Source organism: Archocentrus centrarchus, chromosome 1 (assembly GCF_007364275.1).
Source record: "Archocentrus centrarchus isolate MPI-CPG fArcCen1 chromosome 1, fArcCen1, whole genome shotgun sequence".
Classification (NCBI taxonomy): Eukaryota; Metazoa; Chordata; class Actinopteri; order Cichliformes; family Cichlidae; genus Archocentrus; species Archocentrus centrarchus.
The window spans coordinates 3498165-3524011 of record NC_044346.1 but is presented as its reverse complement, the minus strand read 5'-3'; the positions used below and the strand labels follow the sequence as shown (position 1 = coordinate 3524011).

Below are 25847 nucleotides of genomic sequence, written 5' to 3'. Positions count from 1 at the left end.
AAATCTACTTAAGTACAGTGACGAAGTATTTGTACTTCGTTACTTCCCACCTCTGTGGGTTGGTAAATCCTCCAAAGCTGGGAGTGAATTCACTTCCAGCTAAGATTTTTCTTCTTAACATCAGGTAGTTTAGAGACAACAGTGAACTTTCTTAGAATGTAGCATTGAATTTCCTCACTGTGATCACTGGACGCTTAGGAGCAGAATGTGTAAGAATTTGATTTAAGATGTATACTGCTCTGATTCCACCTGGCTTAAAAAAGATAAAGCACCTAAAACTTAATAATGGAGTTACTCTGAATAAAGAAGAGAAGTAGTTCAATATGACTCAGAGGTCTGATATCATAGTTGTGCTTTTTATGTTTGTTTGTTGGGGGATTTTCATTTGAATACATTTCTCTGTTTAGCTAAGTATTGTCCACATTTCCTGCACTGTTTGTGTTTTGCCAACGCCTACGTTATTACAGCCTTTCTAAGCCTCGTAAAATCCATGGAAACAGGATTTCATTGGTCGCAACTCCTGTTGCAGCCCTTTGTTTTCTGAAATGAGCATTGTAAGGGATTGGTGTTCATGTTGAGTAAATAAATGCAGTGGTTGTAAATTGGGTTAAATAAGCTTGTGCATGTTAGGCCTGTACTGTCAACATGGAACAAAAGTTGTGCTGGGTCCTTGAGTTTACTGCAGACTGGTGGGTTGTGCTGTGGATGCCTGTAGGTGAAGTCACTGTGCCCCAGAGAGCAGAAGGGTGTCGCTGGATAATCTTCGTTTACCTTCCCATTATATATTTTTTTTATTGAGCTGGGGGAGGGAGGGCAGAGGGTTTGACTTGGGGTGAAAAACAGGCTTGTATGAAATAAAACTGAGCTGGAAAACTGGAAACTACTGACTTTTACAGTTTGATTGTCAAAAGTAACTGATACCAGCAGGAAATGCATATTTACACAACAGATTTTAATTCACTGAAATCAAGTTTACAGTATATTGAGTGCACCAAACTTGGCACAGCAGTACACTTCTCCCACACAGTTGTCTTTAAGTCAAAAATGAAACCACTGAATGTAGGTAAACAGCATTTTCTGCTTTTTGGTATTAATTTGTATAAACTTAGCACAAGAAGGAATTTTGTTTCTTTGTTATAACAATGCTTCTTGGCAATAAATCTTTTATACTTTTGGAAACTGTTTATTTCCCCTTAAATGGATCCACATTTGTAAGGAAAAATTGTGGGTCGAGCAGCAGAGTTTAGTATGTGGGTTGCCCCCATGAAAAACTTGCAAAATGTACTCTGCCAATGCCAAACAGCTTATTCTGCTATTGACTCGTGGTTTGTGTTTAGTGGACTGGATGATTGAAGTCTGAAGAAACAAGACATTTCGGCAATTTAATAATTTATTCATTAAGCCTCAGCAGCATGTTGAAGAACCGTACACAGCCACGACTGCCTGGCTCCTCCTCATGGTGGTCACCAGCTTGGTCACACACTGCTGTGGGACGGCATCCCATTCTTCAACCAGCAGTCATTCAATCCAATAAACTTCAGTTCAGTTTTATTATATAGCACCAAGTCACAACAGTCACCTCAAGGTGCTTTATATTGTAAAGACCGTACAATACAGAGAGAACCCAACAATCAAAATGACCTATGAGCAGCACTTGGCGAGAGTGGGAAGGAAAAACTCCCCTTTAACAGGAAGAAACCTCCAACAGAACCAGGCTCAGGGAGGGGCGGTCATCTGCTGTGACCGGTTAGAGGTGAGGGGAGAGAGAGACAGGACAAAAGACACACAACACCAAACAAGAGGCAAGAGCAGAATAAGCTGGCAGAGAAGTATGTGTAAGTATGTGGGCACAACTCACATACTCAACTCTGCTGCTCAACTCATAAATGCATTTTCCTTATAAATGTGTCTTCATTTGTTTTTTAAGGGGAAATAAACAATTGTATAAGATGTATTGCCAAGAAGCATTGTTACAACTAAGAATTAATTGACCAAACACAAGTTTCCTTACATTTGTCTGTCTTCTGTTGCAAACACACCTTATTACAGTTGATAAAGGTAGCTCAGATTATACAAAAAATGTAAATGAACTTCTGAGTAGATTGTCTACAACAATCAACTGTGTACAAAACAGCTTGTAAATCTGTTCTGCTGTTGTCCAGGATGTGGAGGTACCTTTGCACCTGCTGCGCTATGTCTGCCTGTTCTGCGGGAAGCATGGCCTCTCCCTGATGAAGGAGTGCTTCGAGTTGGGCACTCCAGAGAGCCTCCCCTTCCCCATCGCCCACGCCTTCATCACCATAGTCTCTAATGTGAGTGCCATCAATCCAAATCACTGCTATCATTTCAGAAACCACAGTCTAGGAGAACAACTTCTGAGATGGATTTGTAGGTTTAAAAAAATAAATAAATAAAACAGGAGTAAATCACTGCTAGATGAAGTATTAATCTGTTGTCTCTTGGAGGCAAATACTTTAGATATTTTGGCTAACTGCCTGTTTATTAGGTACATCTAACCAACTCTGCTGGTTTTTTTTTAATCTTGCTCACAGATCCGAATATGGTTGCACATTCCTGCGGTCATGCAGCACATCATACCGTTCCGCACTTACGTGATACGGTGAGTTTACACACAGTTCTTTGCTTTATACATGCAACAAAGTAGGACGTTTTCCTCGGCTGCACACGGGCGATTCTCACCAGTTGCATTTGGTTTTAGGTGTGAATTAAAAGACCTGTAAATACCTCAGGAGCTGCCAAAATGTTGAACACTGCGCTTTCCCTGCCATCTCACTGCTTCTCCACTCTAACCAGCCAGTCAACAGCACTCTTACTGCTGTGTTACTCTGCACGGTCAAATTCTTAAATTTGTTTTTCTCTGCAGAGCTGCAAATATTAGCTTCAGTGATGTAATTCAAGGTTTGCTATCATTTAAACTGAGGAAGCCCGACATTTTTGATTCTGCATCAGAGCTCTCTGCTTGTCTCAGTCAGGCAATGCCCCCCCCCCTTTTCTGGTCTCTCCAAAGTACCACACATTTGTTGCTAGGAAGAGCCTCTATCACCATAGCAACAGTTGCCAGACCTCAAGTCATCCTCTCTTCATGTGAGGAAGAGGAGTGCTTGCAGGACTGTTCATGTGATGTAGGCACACTGATGCGCTGCTGCCCTATTGCCTCTTCTGTATGAGCAGCTTGGTGCCTGAAAAAAGTGATTACTGTCAAAAATAATTTTAATAATTAAAATTCTAAATTATTTTACCTCTCACTCTTTATACTGAGGAGGAAAGAATATTGGAGCCAGTCATTTTTTTCTGATACTGTAGTTTACAAATAAAAATCCACAAATGTGATGACATTGCTTTCAGCTTCAGATGTACTTTTTGTGCTAATTAGCATATGCTAATTAAAAAAAAAAAGCACATGCTAAACTCCCATGGGGAAGACAGTAAATATTTGATCTGCTCTATATCAGTATGTTGGTATTATTATGAGAATGGTAGCATGCTGATGTTAGTAGAGATGTGTTTAAGTACAGCCATGCAGGGTTGTGACATTATTAAATGCTGCCCCAACGACTCTACAAATGTGTAACGCTTTGTAGCATTATGGTTAATTAAGTCTTAAGGGAATTGTCCATAAGGAACTTGTGCAAACAGGAAAGTGGTTTCACTTTGACATTACAAAATCAAATGGTCCAATAACCCCCCAAAAAAGGTCAGATTTTAGGAGACTGAAAGCTACCGTCACGGTAGCTTTCGGTCCGTTTTTAGAACCTCTCTTAATGAACAAACACAAAGCACTTTAGTAGCAACTGTCTCCAAGCTCATCAGTAAACATTTGAAAACCCACAAACGCAGCCATCCCAGAGTGGAGAGGACATGAGTCAGCAGCACTCTGTCTATCGGAAAGTTCAGTGTACACCTACAGATGTCTGGAAAAAATGTCACTTGATTCAAAACAGACAACCTTAAATGTGAGTTTTTCTCCAAAATGAAATCTGGATGTTGTACTATCGCTAGTAAAAGTTTGAGGTTTTTTTTGGAACTTTGTTTTTCTTTTTCTTATTTTTGATTTGCTTACAGAGTCCTTTTTTATTTTTATCCGACCATATAAATTATTATTTTTTCCTCTCTGATTGGTGAATTTCAAAGATCTCAAGAGGGTGAGATTTTCTAAAGAGTTGTTGAAATGTAGAAACTACTTGTAGGTGAGGAAGTGATCAGAAATGCTGTTATTTTTAATAAGCTGATAGTGCTGAAATTGTACAACCGTGGGGTGATCCAGTGAGGATGGTGGCTTTAATGTTTTTTTTTTTGTTTGTTTTTTTATTTTCCTGTTAATGTGAAACACATAATGTGTATGTTCAGTCAGTACTTTACCTCTGAGCTGGTTAAATGCTGGATGTGTGTGCAGGTACCTGTGTAAGCTGTCAGACCAGGAGTTGCGACAGAGCGCGGCGCGCAATATGGCCGACCTGATGTGGAGCACGGTGAAGGAGCCACTGGACAGCGCTCTGTGCTTCGATAAGGAGAGCCTGGACCTTGCCTTTAAATACTTCATGTCCCCCACTCTCACCATGAGATTGGCTGGACTCAGCCAAATTACAGTGAGTCACAATCCAAACATGACTGGAGGTGTGTGTGTGTGTGTGTGTGTGTGTGTGTGTGTGTGTGTGTGTGTGTGTGTGTGTGTGTGTGTGTTGTATCCATGATGTTGCGCTGAGGAACATCCATGTTTCACAAAACTTAAAAGCCACACAGTAAAAATTGGACTGGATCCACACCCAGCTCTGCTTTGAGATGCACAGTAGCATTATCATCTCACCAAATACTAATGTTGGTGCACCTGTTGGTTATATATGACCATTTGGTAGGTAACTCTTAGCATTTTAGCACTCTAATGTTGCTTTTATTAAGTTTGAAACTCTAAATTTTGAGCAGCAGTTAGGTGAAATTGTGTTTCCTTATACATGAACTTCACCATTGGCCACTGTAATCACTGTAGGCCAGTGTTGTTGTTGTTGTTGTTGTTGTTTCTGAAAAAGGGGGGTATGTCTTAAAATGCTGCTGCTCTTTGATGATCCCAAGGACACTGATAATTACAGCCAAGAGTCAGTAGCTGTTAAGATGGCACTTATGAGCCAGTTTCTTTGCTAGATTTGTGGAAATTAATTTGCACAAAGAGGCAAAATGCATCATTCCTTCACTTATTGTTGAGCATGTTCATCTGTGCTTCTTCAGAATCAGCTCCACACCTTCAATGACGTGTGCAACAACGAGTCCCTGGTGTCCGACACAGAAACGTAAGTTACTGATAATAAGAGATGCCTGTGCACAGGAAGGATACTCTGCTATTTTACACCTGTTTGGAGAAAAAAATAAAAACAAAACAAAAAAAAATGTTCTGTGTCACAGCGTACTGTGATTCTGCTTTATTATTTTCAGGTCCATAGCAAAGGAATTAGCTGACTGGCTGATCCACAACAATGTAGTGGAGCACATATTTGGACCCAATTTGCACATTGAGGTGAGACCTTTTTGATCCATTCATGAAAGCTGTCAGCAAAGTTCTGGGGGTCATTATGCATTTTTTTTTTTGCACATTTAAGTAAGTATGTGTGTGTCTGTGTTTTTGAAGATCATTAAACAGTGCCAAGTGATCCTAAACTTCTTGGCTGCAGAAGGCCGACTCAGCACACAGCACATAGACTGTATCTGGGCTGCAGCTCAGGTAAGACAAGAGACACAGAACGGCTTTATTCCTCTCCAACACGGAGCAGCCAGCAGTCTTAAACATCAGTCTTACTCTGTGATAGGTGCTAAATTACACTACCAGGCAAAGGTTTAGACACACTCACCCAAAAATTTAGCAGTACTGAGTGGCTTGATTCATTTAAAGTTATTATATTTCCCTCTATGTTTGTAAATTTGTCTGTGTCAGAAGCACTGAGCTGCATCATTTAATTTTGAATGAACTGTTCAAATTTGTATGATTTGCATGGTTATAGAAACTGTACTATCCTGAAATCATGTAACCACTACATGTGAATCAACATTTTCCCTTTCAGTGCTTTCTTATGAGTTGATGTGTTCCATTAAAAATAACTGTTTTTGTTTTTTTTTTATTTTAGTTAAAACATTGTAGCCGCTACATCCACGACCTTTTCCCTTCTCTCATCAAAAACCTGGATCCTGTGCCTCTCCGCCATGTCCTCAACCTGGTATCAGGCCTGCATCCGAGCGCCCACACTGAGCAGGTACAAATAGCCTGAAAGTGAGGCACTGTGAACTTCATCAGTGTTGTCTTTAAAAGTGTTTGTGTGATGTCCCTATGATGAATTGCTTCTGTTTTTCCTTCTCTTCCCCCCACAGACACTGTACTTGGCCTCTATGCTGATTAAGGCTCTGTGGAATAACGCTCTGGCAGCAAAGGCCCAGCTCTCCAAACAAAGCTCCTTTGCCTCCCTGCTTAATACCAACATTCCCATGGGGAACAAGAAAGGTCAGTATGAAGCCTGTAAAAACAGTTGCATAATATTTTCTGAGGCTCTGGGGCAGCTTGGTGAAATCTGATAAAATTACTGAGACCGCATGTGTCTGAGCGTTAGTATGAAAGGTGGCACATTTTTACATTAGAAGAGTTGTGTGTGGGATTGGAAATTTGTCAAATTAATTATTCTAGAATAAAAATTCCCCCCAAAACTGCAGATTTTCTTCACTTTTCACTTTCCTGTCACTTAATCCAAAGAAAAGCAAGAAACATGCTTTGTCCTTCAATCTCAAAGTGACTCAAATTATTATATGCTTATCAAAATAGTTGCACCTGTTAGGTTAACCAACTGGCTAGTTTTTGCAGCTTTAAAATGTGTTAATTGCACTGAAGCCATTTTAGCAGTGAAGGACTTTTTGTTTATTTACTAGGTTGCATATATGTTGCTGATATCCATGTTTGACAGTGCCTTTTCTGAGACAGCTGACATCACTTTGGCCATGTGTATGCAGTTTCTCATTACAGATATTCTACATTGCCAAAAATATTTGCTCGTCTGCCTTCACATGCATATGAACTTGAGTGAAACACGATTCTTAATCCATAATACAGTTTTATTTATATAGCACCAAATCACAACAGTCACCTGAAGGCACTTTATATTTTAAGGTAAAGACCCTACAATAATTACAGGGAAAACCCAACAATCAAAACGACCCCCTATGAGCAAGTACTTGGTGACAGTGGGAAGGAAAAACTCCCTTTTAACAGGAAGAAACCTCCAGCAGAACCAGGCTCAGGGAGGGGGGGTCATCTACTGAGACCGGTTGGGGTTGAGGGGAGAGAGACAGGACAAAAGACATGCTGTGGAAGAGAGACAGATTAATAATAAGATTATGATTAAATGCAGAGTGAAAAGAGGTGAATAAAAAAGAAACACTCAGTGCATCATGGGAACCCCCCCAGCAGCCTAGGTCGTTTGCAGCGTGACTAAGGGATGGTTCAGGGTCAGCTGGTTCGAAGAAGAAGAAAAAAAAAAAAAAAAATGGAGCCATACCCTTGGCCTCGGTCTGTTCCACAAAAACTTAACGTTGGCCATAGCTTGAGAACGAAGTAACCTGGAATGTTCAAATTCACACCATAGACGCATCTACTAAAAATCTCGAACATGTTCGAATCTCCGCAACCTAAAGGTCAGAGGTCAAGTTTTCTGAAAATCTTGTGAATGGCATAACTGAAACAACCTCACCTAGGATCTTCAAATTCATGCTATAGATGCTTCCATCAATCTTCACATGCTTGTTGACTGACGGTTCATGTTGGAACAGGAAGGGGCCATCCCCAAACTGTTCCCACAAAGTTGAGAGCATCAAATTATCCAAAATGTCTTGGTATGCTGAAGCATTAAGAATTCCTCTCACTGGAACTAAGAGACCGAGCCCAGCTCCTGAAAAACAACCCCACAACAAACTTTACACTCAGCACAATGCAGTCAGTCAAGTATGGTTCTCCTGTCAACCACCAAACCCAGACTCATTTATCAGATTGCCAGATGGAGAAGTGTGATTCATCACTCCAGAGAGCACGTCTCCACTGCTCTAGAGTCCAGTAGTGGTGTGTTTTACTCCACTGCATCTGACGCTTTGCATTGTTTGGTGATGTAAGGCTTGGATGCAGCTGCTCGGCCATGGAAACCCGTTCCATGAAGCTCTCTGCACACTGTTCTTGAGCTAATCTGAAGGCCACATGAAGTTTGGAGGTCTGTAGCGACTGACTCTGCAGAAAGTTGGCGCAGTGTGCGCCTCAGCACCTGCTGACAATATATATATAGTGTATCTACGGTTAAGATGCAGATATCTGCAATGTGAATCTCAGATATTTACAACTTAATAATCCTCAGTTGCAAGTCATTTGTATATCTACTGTTTAATTCTGACTTTAACTAGTAAGGATTATCAGAAACCTTGAAGTTAATGTTTTTACTGAATATTGATTAGACTTAAAGGTCAGCTCCACTTTCAGTCTCTTGATAAGTTAATGTTTTCTTTTCTTTTTGAATGGGGTCAGGGTTTTAGATGGTGCTCAGTTTTTTTTTTTTGTTTTTTTTTTGTCTCGTCTGGTTTCAGGTTCACCGGCTGCCAGTCCGGACAGCAGTGACAACAGTGACACTCAACACAGTGGGGGCAGCGACATGGAAATGGATGACCAGATAATGACTGGCAGCAAGAGGAACCAGCAAAGGCTGTCTGACACAGAGGTATATACACACATATAGTGACCAGAAAAACTAAGAAAATAGGCTCAGGTGGTAGAGCGGGTCATCTACCAATTGGAAGGTTGGTGGATCGATGCCTTACTCCTCCAGCCGGCATGTCAAAGTTACTGAACCCCAAGTTACCCCCAGTGTCTGCGAAAAAGTTGTGATGTTGTTGTTTTGTGCGGATAAGTTATAAAATGATTTTACCTTATAGGTGTTTAGGAGCCCTGTACATTGCATAGTCATGTCTGCAGTTTTCTAGATTCTGCTTTGTTGGCCAAACATAGAGATGCTTAAAACACTTGACATAGACAGATGAGCTCCCACAGAGACATGCACGCTTGGCAAAGGGGAATTGTTTTGAGTAGCAGATATGGAAAATATTTTTAATAAAATGGCTGGACAAGTAAGGTCAGAAAAGTGCTTTTCCTTTGAGCTACACATAATATCCTCTATCACATGTAGCTCACACATAGTATCCTCTATGGTCTACTCCCTTTCCATAATGTCTAATTACAGCCAGGACATTAACATGAAATGCACCAGCATGTGAAAAGAGATGTGACTGCTGTTTCCTCAGGAGTCGATGCAGGGCAGCTCAGATGAGACCGCTAACAGTGTGGAGGAAGGCAGCAGTGGACCAGGCAGTAGCAGCGGACGCAGCGAGGCTTCCAGCAACGAAGCCGCCTCTAGCCGTGCCAGCCAGTCAGCTGGGAGCCCAGGCAGTGAGCTGCACTCTGATGACATGGCAGACAGTGAGGCCTTAAAGGAGGAGGAGGAGGATGATGAAGAGGAGGATGAGGAGGAGGATGACGACGACGATGAAGAGGATGAAGATGAGGGGAACCGGTCAGCTGCTGAAGGTGGGCAACAAAAGGAGCCCCGGGAGCAGACTGAGTCAAGGAAAAGGAAAGCTGGGGAGGCTCTTGGTGAGGGGGCAGGGCCAAGTGGCTCAGGGGGAGGAGCCAAATCCAAGGTTCTCCCCTTCAACCCAGAAACTTCTACTGTTATGGTTACAGCGGCAACAGCGTCTTTAGAGAGCCGCATGAGAATGCTGGACGCTTGTTCAGCATCTTCATCTGCTCGGCCTGATGGGACGGAGCCCCAGCAGCAGCCGCCAGACATCAGCCCCTCTCAGATGGTCCAGGGGCCTCAAGAGCCTCCTTGTCTCCCACGACCCGGGGACTTCCTTGGAGAGGCAATGAGCAGTGAGCTCTTCAACTGCCGCCGTTTCATTGGCCCTCAGCACCACCACCACCACCACCATCATCATCATCATCACCACCACCATCATGAAGGGTAAAACTGCTACTCTGATGTTCATGAATGGCTAACAAAGGGCGTTATGCTGTCTGCAGAGCACATATTTTGAGCCTAAAGATGATGTAAGAGCAAGTCTCTCCATAAATTAAAGCAACAAGAAACAGGAAAATTCATGGTATTCTGTGTCTTATGTACTGTATATTTATATGTAGACATAGATGGTAGTACATGTGATATAATTTTGACAGGCCAAATTTATTAGGATTTTACCCTCTGGGAACTGTGTATGTCCAAGAGATATTGAATAATTTAAGCCACTGCTTTTAGATGGCAAATGTTTTCTTGACTCCAGTGATTATGTTGCAAATGTGTCTAAAATTATGTCATCTAACATCTGAACCAGTACTCTCTCTGTAGGGAAAAATGGTGGGGTGTGTGTGTGTGTATATATATGTTTTAAGTTGCATCTCCTCTCCTTGTCGTATACACCCCAATTTCCTCCCTCAGGCCCATGGTGGAGGATATGCTGAGTGCTGATGATGTTAGCTGCAGCAGCTCTCAGGTCAGCGCCAAGTCAGAGAAGAACATGGCTGATTTTGATGGGGAGGAGTCGGGCTGTGAAGAGGAACTAGTCCAGATAAACTCCCATGCTGAGCTCAGCTCTCACCTCCAGCAGCACCTTCCCAACTTGGCCTCCATCTACCATGAACACCTGGTGCAAGGTGAGCCACACTCAGGATCTAGGACAATTTACAGTTATTGGCATATACACTGATCAGGCATAATATTACCTGCCACCACCTGCCTTATATTATGTTGGTCTCCCTTTTGCTGCTGACATATTCAAGGCATGAACTCCATTAGACCCCTGAAGGTGTGCTGTGGTATCTGCACCAAGATGTTAGCAACAGATCCTTTAAGGTCCTGTAAGCTGTGAGGTGGGGCCTCCATGGATCAAACTTGTTTCTCCAGCACATCCCACAGATGCTCGATTGGATTGAGATCTGGGGAATTTGAGGGCCAAGTCAACACCTCAAACACGTTGTTGTCCTCCTCAAACCATTCCTGAAGTATTTTCACTTTGTGTCAGGGTGCATTATCCTGTTGAAAGAGGCCACAGCCATCGGGGAATACCATTTTTGCAAAAGGCTGCACATGGTCTGCAACAATGCTTAGGTAGGTGGTATGTGTCAAAGTAACTTCTACATGGATGGCAGGACCAAAGGTTTCCCAGCAGAACATTGCCCAAAGCATCACACTGCCTCACCAGCGTGCCTTTTTCCATAGAGCATCTTGTTGCCAGGTGTTCCCCAGGTAAGCGATGCACCTGCACCGGCCATCCATGTGATGTAAAAGAAAATGTGAGTCACCAGACTAGGTTGTGTGCCCATAATTGGTGGTGTTGGCATGGACAGGGGTCAGCATGGGGACCCTTATTGGAATACGACTATGCAGCCCGTTCTGTCAGAACCAGCATCAACTTTTTCGGCAATTTAAACTACAGTAGCTCATCTGTTGGATTGGACCGCACGGACCAGCCTTCACTCCCCGTGTGTATCAGTGAGCGCTGGCCACCACTGTTCCCTCCTTGTGCCACTTTTGATGGATACTGACCACTGCAGACCGGGAACTCCCCACAAGAGCTGCAGTTTTGGAGGTGCTCTGACTCAGTTGTGTAGCCATCACAGTTTGGTCCTTGTCAGACTCAAGCAAATCCTTAAGCTTGTCCATTTTCCTGCTTCTAACACATCAACTTTGAGGACAAAATTTTCACTTGCTCCCTGATCCCACCCACTAACAGGTGCCACGATGAAGAGATGATCAGTGTGATTCACTTCACTGGTCAGTGGTCATAATGTTATGCCTGATTGATGTATACACTGCTCAAAAAAAAAATGTAAGGAACACTTTTTTAAAAAAATTTTTAAATCATGTTCTCCTCAGTACTGAACAGCTGCTTGCTAGTGCTAATAGTTGAGCCGTGCCTGCTAGCTGACTGTGATGGTAGCAATCTGTTCCGGTAGCTAACAGTTGCCCGGTGCGTATAGAAATCCACTTACCAGCATGAGTGAAGCTAATTTTGTGAATGCTCTTGTCTCCTCAGGTCCAGCTGTTCATAAACATCAGTACTCTAGCAGCCACGCTGTGACCGACATCAACTTAGATAATGTTTGTAAGAAGGGCAACACGCTGCTGTGGGACCTTGTGCAAGATGAAGATGCGGTATAACTTTAATTATACTTCTCCAACTTTTCATTGTAGATGGTGCTTTAACTTCCTGAAGCTTCGGTTGGATTGTCTAAATGCATTTTATAATTTGCTTTAGATTCATCTGTCTGAAGGTCTGATTAATGAAGCTGAGAAGCTTCTGTGTTCGCTGGTCTGCTGGTTCACTGACAGGCAGATCCGAATGCGCTTCATCGAGGGCTGCCTTGACAACTTAGCCCATCACCGGTAAGAATGACCCATTTTGGAGCTCCAATCTTTTTTTTTTTTTCTTAAATTGTTGCATAAATGCACATATAAAACAAGCTCATGATATTTAGAACTTGGATCTTAATGAAACTGAACTGTAAAAAATAAGAGCTGCATATACTGAAAATGAATAATTGCTAGGTACCTGTCCTTGCAGTGCCCTCATACAAAGGTGCACTGAGAACACAGTGGTCATAAAACCACTTTTTTCTTTTTTGTTGTTGTTGTTTATCTTTTTGTTTGGGGAAATTAGACTCTCTTCTTCTCCTCCCTCAGGTCTGTTGTGGTTTCCTTGCGTCTACTCCCTAAACTTTTCGGCACTTTTCAGCAGTTTGGCTCCAGCTATGACACTCACTGGATCACCATGTAAGTTACACCACCTCTTTCAAGTGACGCTCAAGTGGAACTCTAAGGCAATCCTAAATACAACCACACGTTTCATCAACACATTTTAGTCCTTCTGAATAGTGTAGATCTGTGTTAAGTGAAGTGTTTGGCTTTGTGAGCCTTGCACTGATGTGGTTGTTGGTTCTGTCAGGTGGGCTGAGAAAGAGCTACACATGATGAAGCTGTTCTTTGACAACCTGCAGCACTACATCCAAGAGGTCCGAGAGCACCGGCACAAGTTTGCACTGTGAGTCTGCCAACCCTGTTCCTCTGACACTTCAAAGTTCTACATCACTACGAGACATCCATTGAGTACTGTGTGAAAGTTTTGATCCACTCCTTATTTCTATATATTTTACTTTCCAAACAGACATACAGGACAGACTTGTATTTTTTTTTTTTAAGTGGTGTTGAGAAATAGTTCTCCAGTCTTTCTGAAGGTCTTTCAAAGTTATCTTTGGACACTGGCTGCTTTTTTCACTCATTTTCTGTCCAGTCCCATTTTTAGAGGAGTTCTTTTTTTTATTTATTTTTTTTTATTTATTTATTTTTTTTTTGTTGTTGTTGTTAAACCACTGAACACTGACCTGTGAATTATTCAAGCATAAACTTTCATTTCTTTAGTTGAATCTGCAAAAAAATGCCAAAGGTGATAGTTTGACAGGAATAAAATAGTACTTTTGCACCAACAAGGTAATTCCTAAAGAGCCATTAGCTGGAAACTTGGTATATCTTGGCACTGTGTGCAGTGTCGCCTTAAAATTTTTGGGCAAGTGGAAGACAAAAGAAGAAAAAAGTGCTGTCAGATTTTAGTTAAAAATAAAACAAATTTTTACCACGTTTAGGCAGAATTCGACACTAAAGTAAGTACCTACTTAGGGAAATCGTGCTGACAGTGAGCTCTCTGTACCTAATTTTAAACTTCATTCCTGAGTATTTGTTCTCAGAGCATTAGTGTTCTGTTTTAAGCCCAATATCTGTGTCCTGGTCCCTTGTTGAGGCAGATCTGAGATCTAAGCAAGTCCTGTTTGAATTGCCCCTTAAATTGGATCTGATTATGGCATTGTCCTGAAATGTTGTTGGCATGGCGTTTGGGGAAACATAAAGGATTCCTCTCTCAATCCTTCCCACCAGCAAATTCGTTTCACTAATCTCCACAGAACCTACTCAACGCCTCTTCATGTAATTGCTACGTTTAATGGCCTCGTTTGCAGCCCTTGGTCTTTGAAGTCTGCTTTAACCTTTAATCACACTGAATAATTGCCCACTAGTGGGGTATTTCTGGAGTGCCCATGACTGGAGCCAATATTCTTTTAAATTATTCATTCCTCATCTCAAGGATTGTGTTTGTTGGTGTAAACACGTCTAAGAAAGCAGGCGGGGGCCTCTGCACCCTTTGATCTGCTCAGTGTATTGCTAATACCTGGTGTCCAGCTCTTGTATCTGTGCTCACACTCCTGTAATATTATAACATGTCTTTGTTTAATGTACTCTGCGTTGCTCTGTCTTCTTGCTTTAAGTTTATTTAGTTTTTTGTTGTTGTTTGTTTGTTTTTTAAAGGCAAACTGGCCCCACCTCCTTAATTTTTTTTAATTTTTATTTTTTTTATCTTAAATAAATAAATCACACACAGGAATGGCACCAACTTTTTACCTTCATTGTGTGTTTTGTGTTTTTTAGAAATAGTCTATGTTCCTGACAGTATGCCTCTTCTGTGTGGTGTTGCAGGTACAGCCACAGTGCAGAGGTCCAGGTCCGTCTGCAGTTCCTCACCTGTGTCTTTTCCACACTGGGATCTCCAGACCACTTCAGTAAGATTAAGCTTCATTTACCATTTTGCTACTTCAGTAATATTCCCCATGAACTAGGATGTTTTTGAAGGACTTATTGTGTTTCCGCATTAGGGATCAGGGGCTAAATTAACTTCCTGGTGAATCATTTTACCCCTCTAAATAAAAATCCCTGCTCAGCAGAGGCGTTCTCTGAAAGTTTAAAAACTTGGATGTGGGACTGGTCTGCTTGGTCAAGTAGCCTTGTTGCAGATTTTCACCAGTTCATGTTTCTTGTGGTCACTTCTGCAGTAGGCTGTAAAAATCTCTTTACCACCCCCTCCCAAAACTCTTTTTGTAATGTTCTAACCTCCATGTGTGGAAATGAAACAGCAGCAGATAATTAAAGCCAGAGAACTTCTTCAGAAGTTGAGAGATGGGATGGGGGGGGGGTCTGTGTTGGATTGGACTAAACTCCCATTTGTAATTATCTTCATGTTTCAGGACTAAGTCTGGAGCAGGTGGACATCCTGTGGCACTGCCTGGTGGAGGATGCTGAATGCTACGATGATGCTCTGCACTGGTTCCTCAACCAGGTCCGCAGCAAGGACCAGCATGCTATGGGCATGGAGACCTACAAGCATCTCTTCCTGGAGAAGGTACTGACATGACAGTGGACAGTTTTCTGTGCAGCTCAGCTGGCTTTAATTCCAAATGGTTCGTGTGAATGTGAAACGGAATTGGCAATCATATGTGGAAGAACTTCATTGAAATGCACGCTGTTAGGAATCTGGGCTGTTCAAAAAAGATCAGGAACAGAATTTATCAAATTGTTTTTCATACATTGATTCGATTGTTTAAACTCAGCTGGAGTGGAAAAACACTCACGATCCCCTGGGCACCTTCAGATGAGCAGCAGCCATGTGTTGATGATTAGTTTGTTTGTTAACGTCACACTGCATCTCCAGATGCCGCAGCTGAAACCAGAGACTATCAGCATGACGGGACTCAACCTCTTTCAGCACCTCTGTAACCTGGCCCGGCTTGCTACCACTGCGCTGGACAATGCCTCCAGCTGTGAGGTACAGAGACGCTTCACTTTCTGCTCAGTGTCTCAGAAACAAAAGGATGTGGTGTTCGTCAGCAATTATGTTGTCTTCAGTCAGATTTGAGTAGATGCTTAATTTAGGAATGTGTGTGTCGCCAGCTGTGTGGGATGGATCAGCTGTGGGGGATTGCCCTGAGAGCTCAGTCTGCTGACATCAGCCGCGCTGCCATCCAGTACATCAACTCCTACTACATCAACGGTTGGTTTTTACACTCTGAGCTGTGAAGAAGTCACATACTTTGATATTTTCCAGAAAAAGTTACATTTAAGTTGGCAGTATTGTTTTTTTTTCCACTCGCATAAGCACAGAAAGACTTTAAAAGATTGCTAAATCTTCATCATCTGAGTGTAAGTTAAAAGAAAAAAAAAAAAAAATCTACTTTTTTGTGTCTCCAGCTGGTAAGACAGGGCTGGAGAAGGAACAGGAGTTCATCAGGAAGTGTATGGAGAGCCTCCTGATGGCTTCTGCCAACCTGGAGAAGGACGCTCACTCGAGTCTGACCAGCATTGAGAGGGGGCTGCTCATGCTCAAAACACACCTGGAGGCCTTCCGACGCAGGTACACACACCTGAAATGTTAACGTGCTAAAACTCTGTGGTCAAAATCAGTTTGTACAAAAACAGAACTACACCACCCCACTCTTTTTGTCTCTGGTCTGTGACAGGTTTGCTTACCACCTGCGGCAGTGGCAGATCGAGGGGACGGGAATCAGCAGCCACCTCAAGGCTTTGAGTGACAAACAGTCTCTACCTCTCAGGATCGTCTGCCAGCCTGCCGGTCTGCCTGACAAGGTGACACATTAACATGCGACATCACAGAACTGAACTTAGCAGTGGCCTAAATTAGGCTGAACATTGAATGGTAAACTGTCTGACATTATTGAAGGTGGGGGCGTGGGGTTGTTCTGTATAAATAATAGTTGTTGAATTGTTTGACTTAACCCGAGTGTGTCACCACCGACACATTTGCATTACTGTAATTACGGTTTGTCCCATTGGAAAAATCCAAATGGTTTGTGAAAGCCGAGAAATTACGCTTCACAGCCAACATGTGGTTATTACGGTAATTTCACTCAGCGAACGCCGACACTTTTGAAAGTCGTGGCTACAATTTACAGATGTTTCCTGAATGTGTCGAATGCTCTGTGTGTTTGCTTGTATGTAAGAGCCACACACTAATAACAGTGCAAGTCAGAAGTTTGGTTTCACTCATTTATATTTTTGCAGATGACCATTGAGATGTATCCCAGTGACCAAGTAGCTGACCTGCGAGCTGAGGTGACCCACTGGTACGAGAACCTGCAGAAGGAGCAGATGAACCAGCAGGCTCAGCTGCAGGAATTTGGCCAGAGCGGCCGGCAGCCAGGAGACTTCCCAGGTCAGCGCCATCTTCAGAACTTTCTCCCTTGCTTTTGTTTGTCCACAGACAAACACCATGGCATCAGTGCCACACTGTCAGTTGGTCCTCCCATATTTTAAAAGTGTCTGTGAGCCTGTTAGTGAAATCTGTCCTGTGTCCTGCAGGTGGTTTGATGGGACCAGTCAGGATGATCTCTTCTGGCCACGAACTTACTACAGACTATGATGAGAAGACGCTGCATGAGCTGGGCTTTAAAGACATGCAGGTAACAGTCTGGTTTCTCTCTTTTCTCTATACGAGAGTTAACAGCAGGACAGAGTTCACTTCAATTCAAGTCACATCTTTTAACTTTGTTGTTTAATCATGTGAGTGGCAACAGATTATGTAGAAACTACCTTTGATCAGAGTTACATGGTGCAGATGATTTTTATGAGCCATGTCTTCCTGTCTAATCCCAGATGGTGTTCGTCTCTCTGGGAGCTCCGCGGAGGGAGAGGAAGGGGGAGGGCATCCAGCTGCCTGCCTCCTGCCTTCCACCTCCTCAGAAGGAGCACATTCCTATGCTGCTGCTCCTCCAGGAGCCACACCTCACCACGCTCTTCGACCTGCTGGAGATGCTGGCTTGCTTCAAACCGCCCAGCCCAAACACAGAGAAGGTTCAGGAGAGCCCAGAGGTGGGTGTTAGTCATGGAAGAACTGTACACGGGATGTACAAAACAACTGAAATATTACATGTAATGATGCAAAGGCTGCTGTAGAGCAGGAATGAATCGAAACCCAGTTTTGAGTGGTGATGTCATTGAAACGCACAGAAAAGATGGTGTACCTTAAGGTACGTTTGCAACAGCAGTGCTCATCATCCGCAAGTGCAACCAAACAAACACACACACCTTTTAGGAATATTTACCCACTTTGTCCCAAATCCATTATAAAAGCACTTGACTGGAACAACGCATAACCAAATTCTGCACAGAATTTGGTTATGCTGTACGGAAAAAAGCTGCTTCTGCTCGCACAGATAATGTTTATAGAGACCGTTCTTAACTTTGTCCATTAGGCTCAGTTTGGGCTATTTTCTCTTTCATTTGTATTAAGTCTAGTTGACTAGTGTCCTGTTTTAAACAGCTAGTAAATTAGTCACCAGGAACACCTGTTCTAACTGAAGTTTGTTTGTTTTTTTTCCCCTGTTAACCCAGAGCGCACGATGTGAGGAGCTTCACCTTCATGCAGAGAATTTGTCTCGTCGGGTTTGGGAGCTGCTCATGCTTCTTCCTACCTGCCCCAAAATGTTGCAGGCCTTCCAGAACATCTCGGATGACGCGGTCAGTCATCGTGTTAAGTCCTCTTCATTATGTTGTTTCTGGATCTGGAAAAGATGGAATAATTGCAGTTGTGTTAATTTTTTTTTTTTTTTTTTTAATTTGTACATGTGTCCATAGAGCGGTGATGGTTTGTGTTGGAAAGAGCTGCTGAGGATTAAAAGTCCCCACAAGCTGCTGTACGCTCTAGAGATCATTGAGGCTCTGGGGAAACCCAACCGACGCATCCACAGAGAGTCAACAGTAAGAGAGAAATGATCGACAGGATCTGTTTTTGTCTTTTTCTTCAGTTTGTCTAGTTTTCTTTTTCTTTTTCTTTTTTTTTTTTTAAAGAATAAGCAGAAAAGATTGCTTTCGGGATCTCAGTCAGTTATTGAAATTGTTAAATTTGTTGCTATCGCTCAGTCCGCTGTAAGTGCAGAACCTGCAAATGTGAAGCACAGGGATATCAGTTGATTTAGAACAAACTAAATAATAGCACAATTTACAGTGATGGATTTTAATTAAGCTTATTTTTTTATATTTGAGACTAGAGCTCTTAATAACAAATATTTAAATGTAAAATCAAAGTTGTGTACAAGAGAATATTTTCTGAGGACCATATACTGAGCTGTATATGGGCCTAGTTCCTTTTGGCCATCACAGGAATATTTTACTCAGTTCTTGTTTTGTGTGTTTGTGTGTGCGTGCATGTACGTGTTTGTTCCCAGGGCAGCTACAGTGACCTGTATCCAGACTCGGACGATTCCAGTGAGGATCAGATAGAAAACAGCAAGAATACCTGGAGCTGTAAGGTACAGTACGACACTAATCTGAGCTAGCACGGAAACCAAAAGCAGTGAAAGTTCCTGTCAAGGCTGGATTTCATTTGTTTTTCTCTCCTCCTTCAGTTTGTTTCATCTGGAGGTTTGCAGCTCCTCTTGGAAATTTTCAATTCAGGGATCCTCGAACCCAAAGATCAGGAATCCTGGACTGTGGTGAGACAGACACAAAAAAAATGGGGGGCAAGAAGTTTCTTTTTGGTCAATTTATGTATTTTCAATTTATAATAGACATATTTTGTGAGCATATTATTGGAGAGAACAATGCCTCAGTAAGGGCATATCGTTGACTGTCCTCCTCATCTATAGTGGCTGCTGGACTGTCTGGCCTGCCTGCTGAAGCTGATTTGCCAGTTTGCTGTAGACCCTGCTGACCTGGACCTAGCCTACCATGATGTCTTCTCCTGGTCGGGCCTCTCTGACAGCCAGCGTAAACGGGCGTGGCCAGGCAAATCACGCAAATCCACCGTAGATCACGGCAAAGGCCTGCACATCCCTCGACTGACAGAAGTAAGTATCCAGCTGACTGTTGTAAGGCTGTGCAGCAGAAACCGCCCACGGGCAGCGTTGGTCATCCTGTCTGTTGGTTCACAGGTGTTCCTCAGCCTCGTTCAAGGAACCAACCTGATCCAGCGACTGATCAACGTGGCCTACACCTATGACAACCTTGCACACAGGTTTGCAGTACAAGGGCTCAGAGATTATTTTCTTGACTTTTAAATGACTAAATATAGGAAAGGATAATTGACATGTTTTGTTTTGGTTTTTTTTTTGCAGAGTTCTGAAGGCTCAGTCTGACCACAGGTCTCGGCACGAAGGTGAGAATTTTATATTTTCAGACAATGATGTTGGTAAAAGTGTTGAAAGAAGATAAACATGCAGAAACTCAGTGGATGAACTCTCTTTAATAACATACTGTAAAACAAGCTGTCTGAGAAGAAGAAGAAAACAATCAGTCACTGTTCATATGTGGAGTGTGACAGTAATGTTTTTTCCCGCAGTGACTCATTACTCCATGTGGCTGCTGGTGAGCTGGGCTCACTGCTCGTCTACAGTGAAGTCCAGTCTGGCTGACAGCGACCACCTCCATGACTGGCTGAAGAAGCTCACCCTGCTGATTCCTGAGGTGAGTCTGAAATTCACCCAGTCTCATAAAAAGAACAACATTTTCATAATGTTTTGATGACTCATTTTGTAGGTGTTGTTTTCCCTTGTGATGTGATAGATGGGTTGTTCTCCAAAGTATTTTACTAAGACCGTGATTGTTAAAATTATTCATCCTTATACAAGAACTCAGTTCTTACAGCTGGAGTGTTTCTACTTATAAGAACTGTGGAAGCATTCAAAGCCCAATGAGTTTGTACAGTACTGATTACATCTGTCAGCAGCAGGTGAATTTCAGTGCATTAGTTTTAAATGTGATGTTATGCAGCGGATAAACCCAGAAAGTTTCTGATGCTCCACATGAAAAATAATTTGTGCATTCAGAGGAAGAATTACAGTCTAAACAAGAGCAAGTCAAAATATTCCCTCCAAACCATGTGTGAAAGGTTTCCCTGCATCTGGAAGTTGATCTGGATTAGTCTGATATTGCCTTATGTTTTCCTTTCTTTCTTTTTTGGTTCAGTTTGAAATTTACAAAATGCTGAAATTTGTCTTATCCTGCAGTGGTAAAGGATCCTTACAAAAAAATCCTTGATTCACATCAACTCGAAAAATTATTCACATCTAAGTTGGTTAAAGTCACAGCTCAGTTCCATAGTGTTTGTGTAATTACTCTAACAGCCTAAAGGGGGCACACTTCTCTGATAAAACACGGGTTTTCTTTATAACTAATTTTATATGACAGCTCAGTCAGTGCGATACTCAAAGTATCAGCACTACTTTAATCCTCTATAGACACCACATTGTAGGACTGCAGCACTTTAAAGTTTGTTGCAAGCAGTTGAGTCCTCACATTTTTACATGTTCGGACTTCCATGAATTCTTTCCTGAAAAGAGCAGAGCTTTGCAGTAGACTGCAGGCAAGAACCTTAAAATAACTCAAATCTCTGACCTACCTTTATAAAAAGACAAGTGGGAAATTTTAACTGTGGATCAGACATGAATCATGAAATCGGCATGTTTGATATGTTCATCATTTTCATTTTATTGAAACATGTTTTTTTTCCCTCCTCTTTGTGTTTAGCCGGCAGTGAGACACGAGGCATGTAACGGTCTCTACAAGCTGTCTCTGTCGGGTTTGGAGGGCGGAGAGTCCATCAATAGATCCTTCCTGCTGCTCGCCGCCTCCACGCTGCTCAAGTTCCTGCCTGACGCACAGGCCCTCAAACCACTGAGGGTAGGTCTCTCACACGCACAGAGTAAAACACGCAGCTCAAGCTCTTAGAAGACAAGTGCTCATTATGCAGGGAGCAAAAACCTGTCTGCAAGTGACATTGTGTCAGTCGTCCTCAGAGATAATGATTTGACTCCGTTTGAGCTTTGCTACATTGAATCCAGTTTGTTTCTACAAAATAGTGACCCTCACATTGGATTAACGCTAAAGACACTGGGACAAAGTCAGCACTTGCTTCACCTATTAGATGACATTATGACTGACGCCTCTATTGGAGCTGAATGGCAGTGACTTGTAATAGCTGATTGATTAACGTTTAATTAGGAAGTTACTAAGCAGAGTGTGAATGTGCATTTGCAGGTTGAGGACTATGAAGAGGAGCCTCTGTTAAGGACGGGCTGTAAGGAATACTTCTGGCTGCTCTGCAAACTCATCGATAACATCCACGTTAAAGATGCCAGCCAGGTGGGAATATCAAACCTCAGTGCTGTTGCTCATACCCACCTGTAGTCATGTTGAGATTTGAGTTTGTAGTAATGTTCTGATTTTTGTATTGGACTGCTGCTAGTATTGATCTGTTTGAACTCACAGAAGGTCTCTCCCTCTCTGTCGCTGGCTGGCTCGATGCAGACCACCCTGCTGGACCTGGATGCTCTCGCCCGACACCTCGCCGACTGCATCAGGAGGTCTGAGTGTCACAAACTGAATATTTATGATATACAGAGATTTAAAGGATGGTTTTTTTTTTTTTTTTTTTTTTTTTTTTTTTTTTTTTTTTAATGCTCATGCTGAAGCTATTACTTACGGTAGTGGCTTTTAGTTTTTCTACAGCTGATACTGTTTTGCAGTAACCTTTAACTCCAGCTCTTTCTCTCCCAGCCGTGAGATCTTGGACCAACAGGATGGGACAATTGAGGATGACGGTCTGACCGGCCTCCTGCGTCTCGCCACCAGCGTCCTCAAACACAAACCTCCCTTCAAGTTCTCCCGCGAGGGGCAGGAGTTTCTGCGAGACGTCTACAACCTCCTCTTCCTCCTCCCCAGTCTTGTTGACCGCGCTCAGCCCAAGTGCAAATCCCACGCTGCGAGGGCTGCCGCCTACGATCTGCTGGTGGAGACGGTGAAGGGCTCGGTGGAAAACTATCGGCTGCTCCATAACTGGGTCATGTCTCAGCACATGCAGGGTGAGGAGCTTCACTTTTTGATTACTTTTCTTATTTGGGAGAAGGCATCTTTCTGAAGGTCATTTTTCTTCAGCATTAATTTGTCCTCTTTATAGCCAAGAAAAATGTCCATCCAGTTCATTTGGTAATGTTTTTGCCTGATAAATGTTCAGCTGATAATTTGTGTAGAAAACTCAAATGCAATCTACACTCTGTGTCAGTAGTCCTCTGGGATAATGATCTGACTCAATTTGAGATTTGCTACAGTGAATCCAGTCATCTTCTAGAAGACATTGACCCACAATTGGGACTAATGCTGAGGAGACTGGGACAATCTCATTTGTTGTGAATGTGTAAAAAGTGCTAAGATGAGCTGAAATAGTCTGTCAGACAATAAGTATGTGGGAAAGAGTAATTTTGTGCAAGTTTTAGATTCAGTGTTTGTCCAGTGAGGAATGTGTTGTGAATATAGAACATAATGTATCTCAGCTGTGCAGCCCAATAATGCAACCACAAGTTTGAACAATTTAACTCCCGCGATCAAAAGACGAGTGTTACAGAGTCATCAAACTTCCTTTTAATGGTTTCCCTCCAGGCTCTCATGCTCCATACAAGTGGGACTACTGGCCCCATGATGATGTCCGGGCCGAGTGCCGCTTCGTTGGTCTGACCAACCTGGGAGCAACATGCTATCTGGCCTCTACTATCCAGCAGCTCTACATGATCCCCGAGGCTCGCCAGGCTGTCTTCACTGCCAAGGTCAGAATCTGAAAGAAGGAATTATAATAACATCAAAATTTCAGCCAGCGTGTGTGTTCTAATCCTTTGTGTCTGTGTGCAGTACGCTGAAGATATCAAACACAAGACCACACTGCTGGAGCTGCAGAAGATGTTCACATATCTCATGGTGAGTTGGACTTTTCATTCCTCTCTGTCTAGTCCTCCCCTGCTTTGGATTTGTTTAAATCTACAGTCACCAAAAGGGTGTTTTTTGTTAAGGAAACTGTTTGAGCTGGATGAATCTGTGTGTGCAGGAGAGTGAGAGAAAAGCATACAACCCCAGGCCATTTTGCAAAACCTACACAATGGACAAACAGCCTCTTAACACTGGCGAGCAGAAAGACATGACGGAGTTCTTCACTGACCTCATCACAAAGATAGAGGAGATGTCCCAGGAGCTGGTAACCACACACCTTTACACACACATCATTATACACACAAATTATATATTTAGTGCTTTGGAGGATTCAACCACTTATTTCCTGATTATAGCATGACTCACTTATCACTGATGTTCATAAAATCGTTAGTAGTCATCTCTACCATTCAGGAAATGGCAATAATCTGTATTTATCTCTGAAGCTCTGCCCTTATCAAAGACTGCATCATTTATATTTAAAAAAAAAAAAAAAAAAAAAAATCCAAATAAGATGTTGTATGAAGCAACTGAATTGTACAAATGATAACTACAACAATGGTTACAATTTCAACAGTTCAGCAAAGAGATGTCAAAGTGGGAATATGATTCAGCTGGATTAATAAGCTAAATGCGTCTTATGTATCTACTTTCACAGAAAAACACAGTGAAGACTCTGTTTGGAGGTGTCATCACCAACAATGTGGTGTCTCTGGTGAGTGTGGGAATTATGATTTGAAATGAAGAATATTAAACTAAAGAAAAAATGTGTTTGGTTTTTCTTTTCCCCTCCGTCCTTCAAAATTTGACTATTTTGAGAACCATGAAGCTCAGAGTACAACTCCTATCTTTGAATTTTCTTTTTTAATTTAAAAAAAAAATGCCTTAAAAGCTACAGAGGTTACAGTAGATGAATGAAGGTTTCCAGAATCTAAGCTGGAGGTGTGTTGTGTGTCTCCTGCAGGACTGTGACCATGTCAGTCAGACTGCAGAGGAGTTCTATACAGTCAGATGTCAGGTGGCAGATATGAAGAACATCTATGTGAGTATCTGATTCTTGGTGTCATGATCAGATTCAGTCGTTTCAGGTAGCAGAGCACACTATTTTATCTATTGTGGCGTTCTTAACTTCAGCAGTGGAGTTCAGCAGTAATTCACAAATCATGAAGCTCCATCATCAAAGATTAAAATGATTTTCTTCACTCCAGCAGACTTGGTTGAAGTTTTTGGTTGTTGGTGATGGAGGATGGTCTGTGGGTACTCAGGCTGCTCATAACTGACAAATACTTTGCTTTAGTTCAGCAAAGCTAATTATAAAGTCATGATATGGATCCAAATGCATCCAGATGAATAAAGAATGTTTTGAAACTGAACTACAAAACTAAAGTTTTCTCTAAACATTGTTGCTGTGCCCTTGCAGAGTTTCTGTCCCTAAAACAGTATTATTAGCTAATGCTGCTACAAAAATCAGAAGAGTAGATGATTTGTATCATGAGTCTGAGTTCACTTTTTTTTTTCATGAAGAAAACACACTAGCCATTTTTGTTTGTATAGTGCATTCATCAAGTTTCCATACGCTTTCAAATTTTTCACATTTTATTTTTTGTCTTTTGTCAACTCCTGAAAAACAGGAGTTCTGTTGTTCCCACTCTCTTCCACTTTGTTATAATCCCACTAACAGCTGACTGTGGAATATTTAGTAGTGATGAAATTTCATGACTGACTAGTTGCACAGGTGGCATCCTGACAGGGTACCACGCTGGAATTCACTGAGCTCCTGAGAGCGACCCATTCTGTCACAAATGTTTGTAGAAGCAGTCTGAATGCCTGGGTGCTTGGTTTATACACCTGAACTCAATGATTTGGATGGATGAGTGAATACTTGTAGCAGTACAGTGTACCTTAAACCTGCATCCTTTTCAGTTGTCTGCAGGGATGGTGACTGTGGTTTCAAAAAGAAGTCTGGATATACAGACATCTTGTAAATGATGGTTCTCATTAGAGTCAAAAAGAACAATAGAGCAGTGTATGACTGACATGTTGCTACCCTTTTCTGATACAGTGCAGTTCAGTTTTCCTCAGTTTCATATTCAGAATGCTCAGCGTCAACATGATTTTTCCTCAACAATGGGTGATGTCACATGCATCTTTTTATATATAGTCCTTTGCCAACTGAGGTGG

General features: G+C 42.2%; 1 protein-coding gene across 4 annotated transcripts in view; it reads left to right on the top strand.

The window, feature by feature from the left end:
• usp34 (ubiquitin specific peptidase 34) overlaps positions 1-25847 on the top strand; it is a 59935-nt gene that overhangs the window by 15854 nt on the left and 18234 nt on the right. The window contains exons 5-45 of one of the 4 annotated variants that reach the window (XM_030728665.1): positions 2163-2312; positions 2553-2620; positions 4415-4607; positions 5242-5303; positions 5446-5527; positions 5639-5731; positions 6132-6257; positions 6373-6502; positions 8617-8747; positions 9328-10046; positions 10518-10732; positions 12115-12233; positions 12337-12464; positions 12762-12851; positions 13024-13119; positions 14601-14683; positions 15146-15300; positions 15610-15723; positions 15849-15948; positions 16146-16308; positions 16415-16541; positions 16977-17127; positions 17274-17374; positions 17568-17783; positions 18306-18431; positions 18549-18671; positions 19139-19222; positions 19319-19405; positions 19559-19759; positions 19844-19926; positions 20027-20067; positions 20251-20375; positions 21438-21590; positions 21948-22052; positions 22218-22273; positions 22467-22771; positions 23346-23509; positions 23592-23657; positions 23785-23931; positions 24325-24381; positions 24631-24708. In XM_030728665.1, coding sequence (XP_030584525.1) covers positions 2163-2312; positions 2553-2620; positions 4415-4607; positions 5242-5303; positions 5446-5527; positions 5639-5731; positions 6132-6257; positions 6373-6502; positions 8617-8747; positions 9328-10046; positions 10518-10732; positions 12115-12233; positions 12337-12464; positions 12762-12851; positions 13024-13119; positions 14601-14683; positions 15146-15300; positions 15610-15723; positions 15849-15948; positions 16146-16308; positions 16415-16541; positions 16977-17127; positions 17274-17374; positions 17568-17783; positions 18306-18431; positions 18549-18671; positions 19139-19222; positions 19319-19405; positions 19559-19759; positions 19844-19926; positions 20027-20067; positions 20251-20375; positions 21438-21590; positions 21948-22052; positions 22218-22273; positions 22467-22771; positions 23346-23509; positions 23592-23657; positions 23785-23931; positions 24325-24381; positions 24631-24708 — 5613 coding nt within the window. Of the gene's footprint in view, positions 1-2162; positions 2313-2552; positions 2621-4414; positions 4608-5241; positions 5304-5445; positions 5528-5638; positions 5732-6131; positions 6258-6372; positions 6503-8616; positions 8748-9327; positions 10047-10517; positions 10733-12114; positions 12234-12336; positions 12465-12761; positions 12852-13023; positions 13120-14600; positions 14684-15145; positions 15301-15609; positions 15724-15830; positions 15949-16145; positions 16309-16414; positions 16542-16976; positions 17128-17273; positions 17375-17567; positions 17784-18305; positions 18432-18548; positions 18672-19138; positions 19223-19318; positions 19406-19558; positions 19760-19843; positions 19927-20026; positions 20068-20250; positions 20376-21437; positions 21591-21947; positions 22053-22178; positions 22274-22466; positions 22772-23345; positions 23510-23591; positions 23658-23784; positions 23932-24324; positions 24382-24630; positions 24709-25847 lie in introns of all 4 variants that reach the window. The other 3 variants (XM_030728655.1, XM_030728636.1, XM_030728646.1) reach the window with 3 other exon arrangements.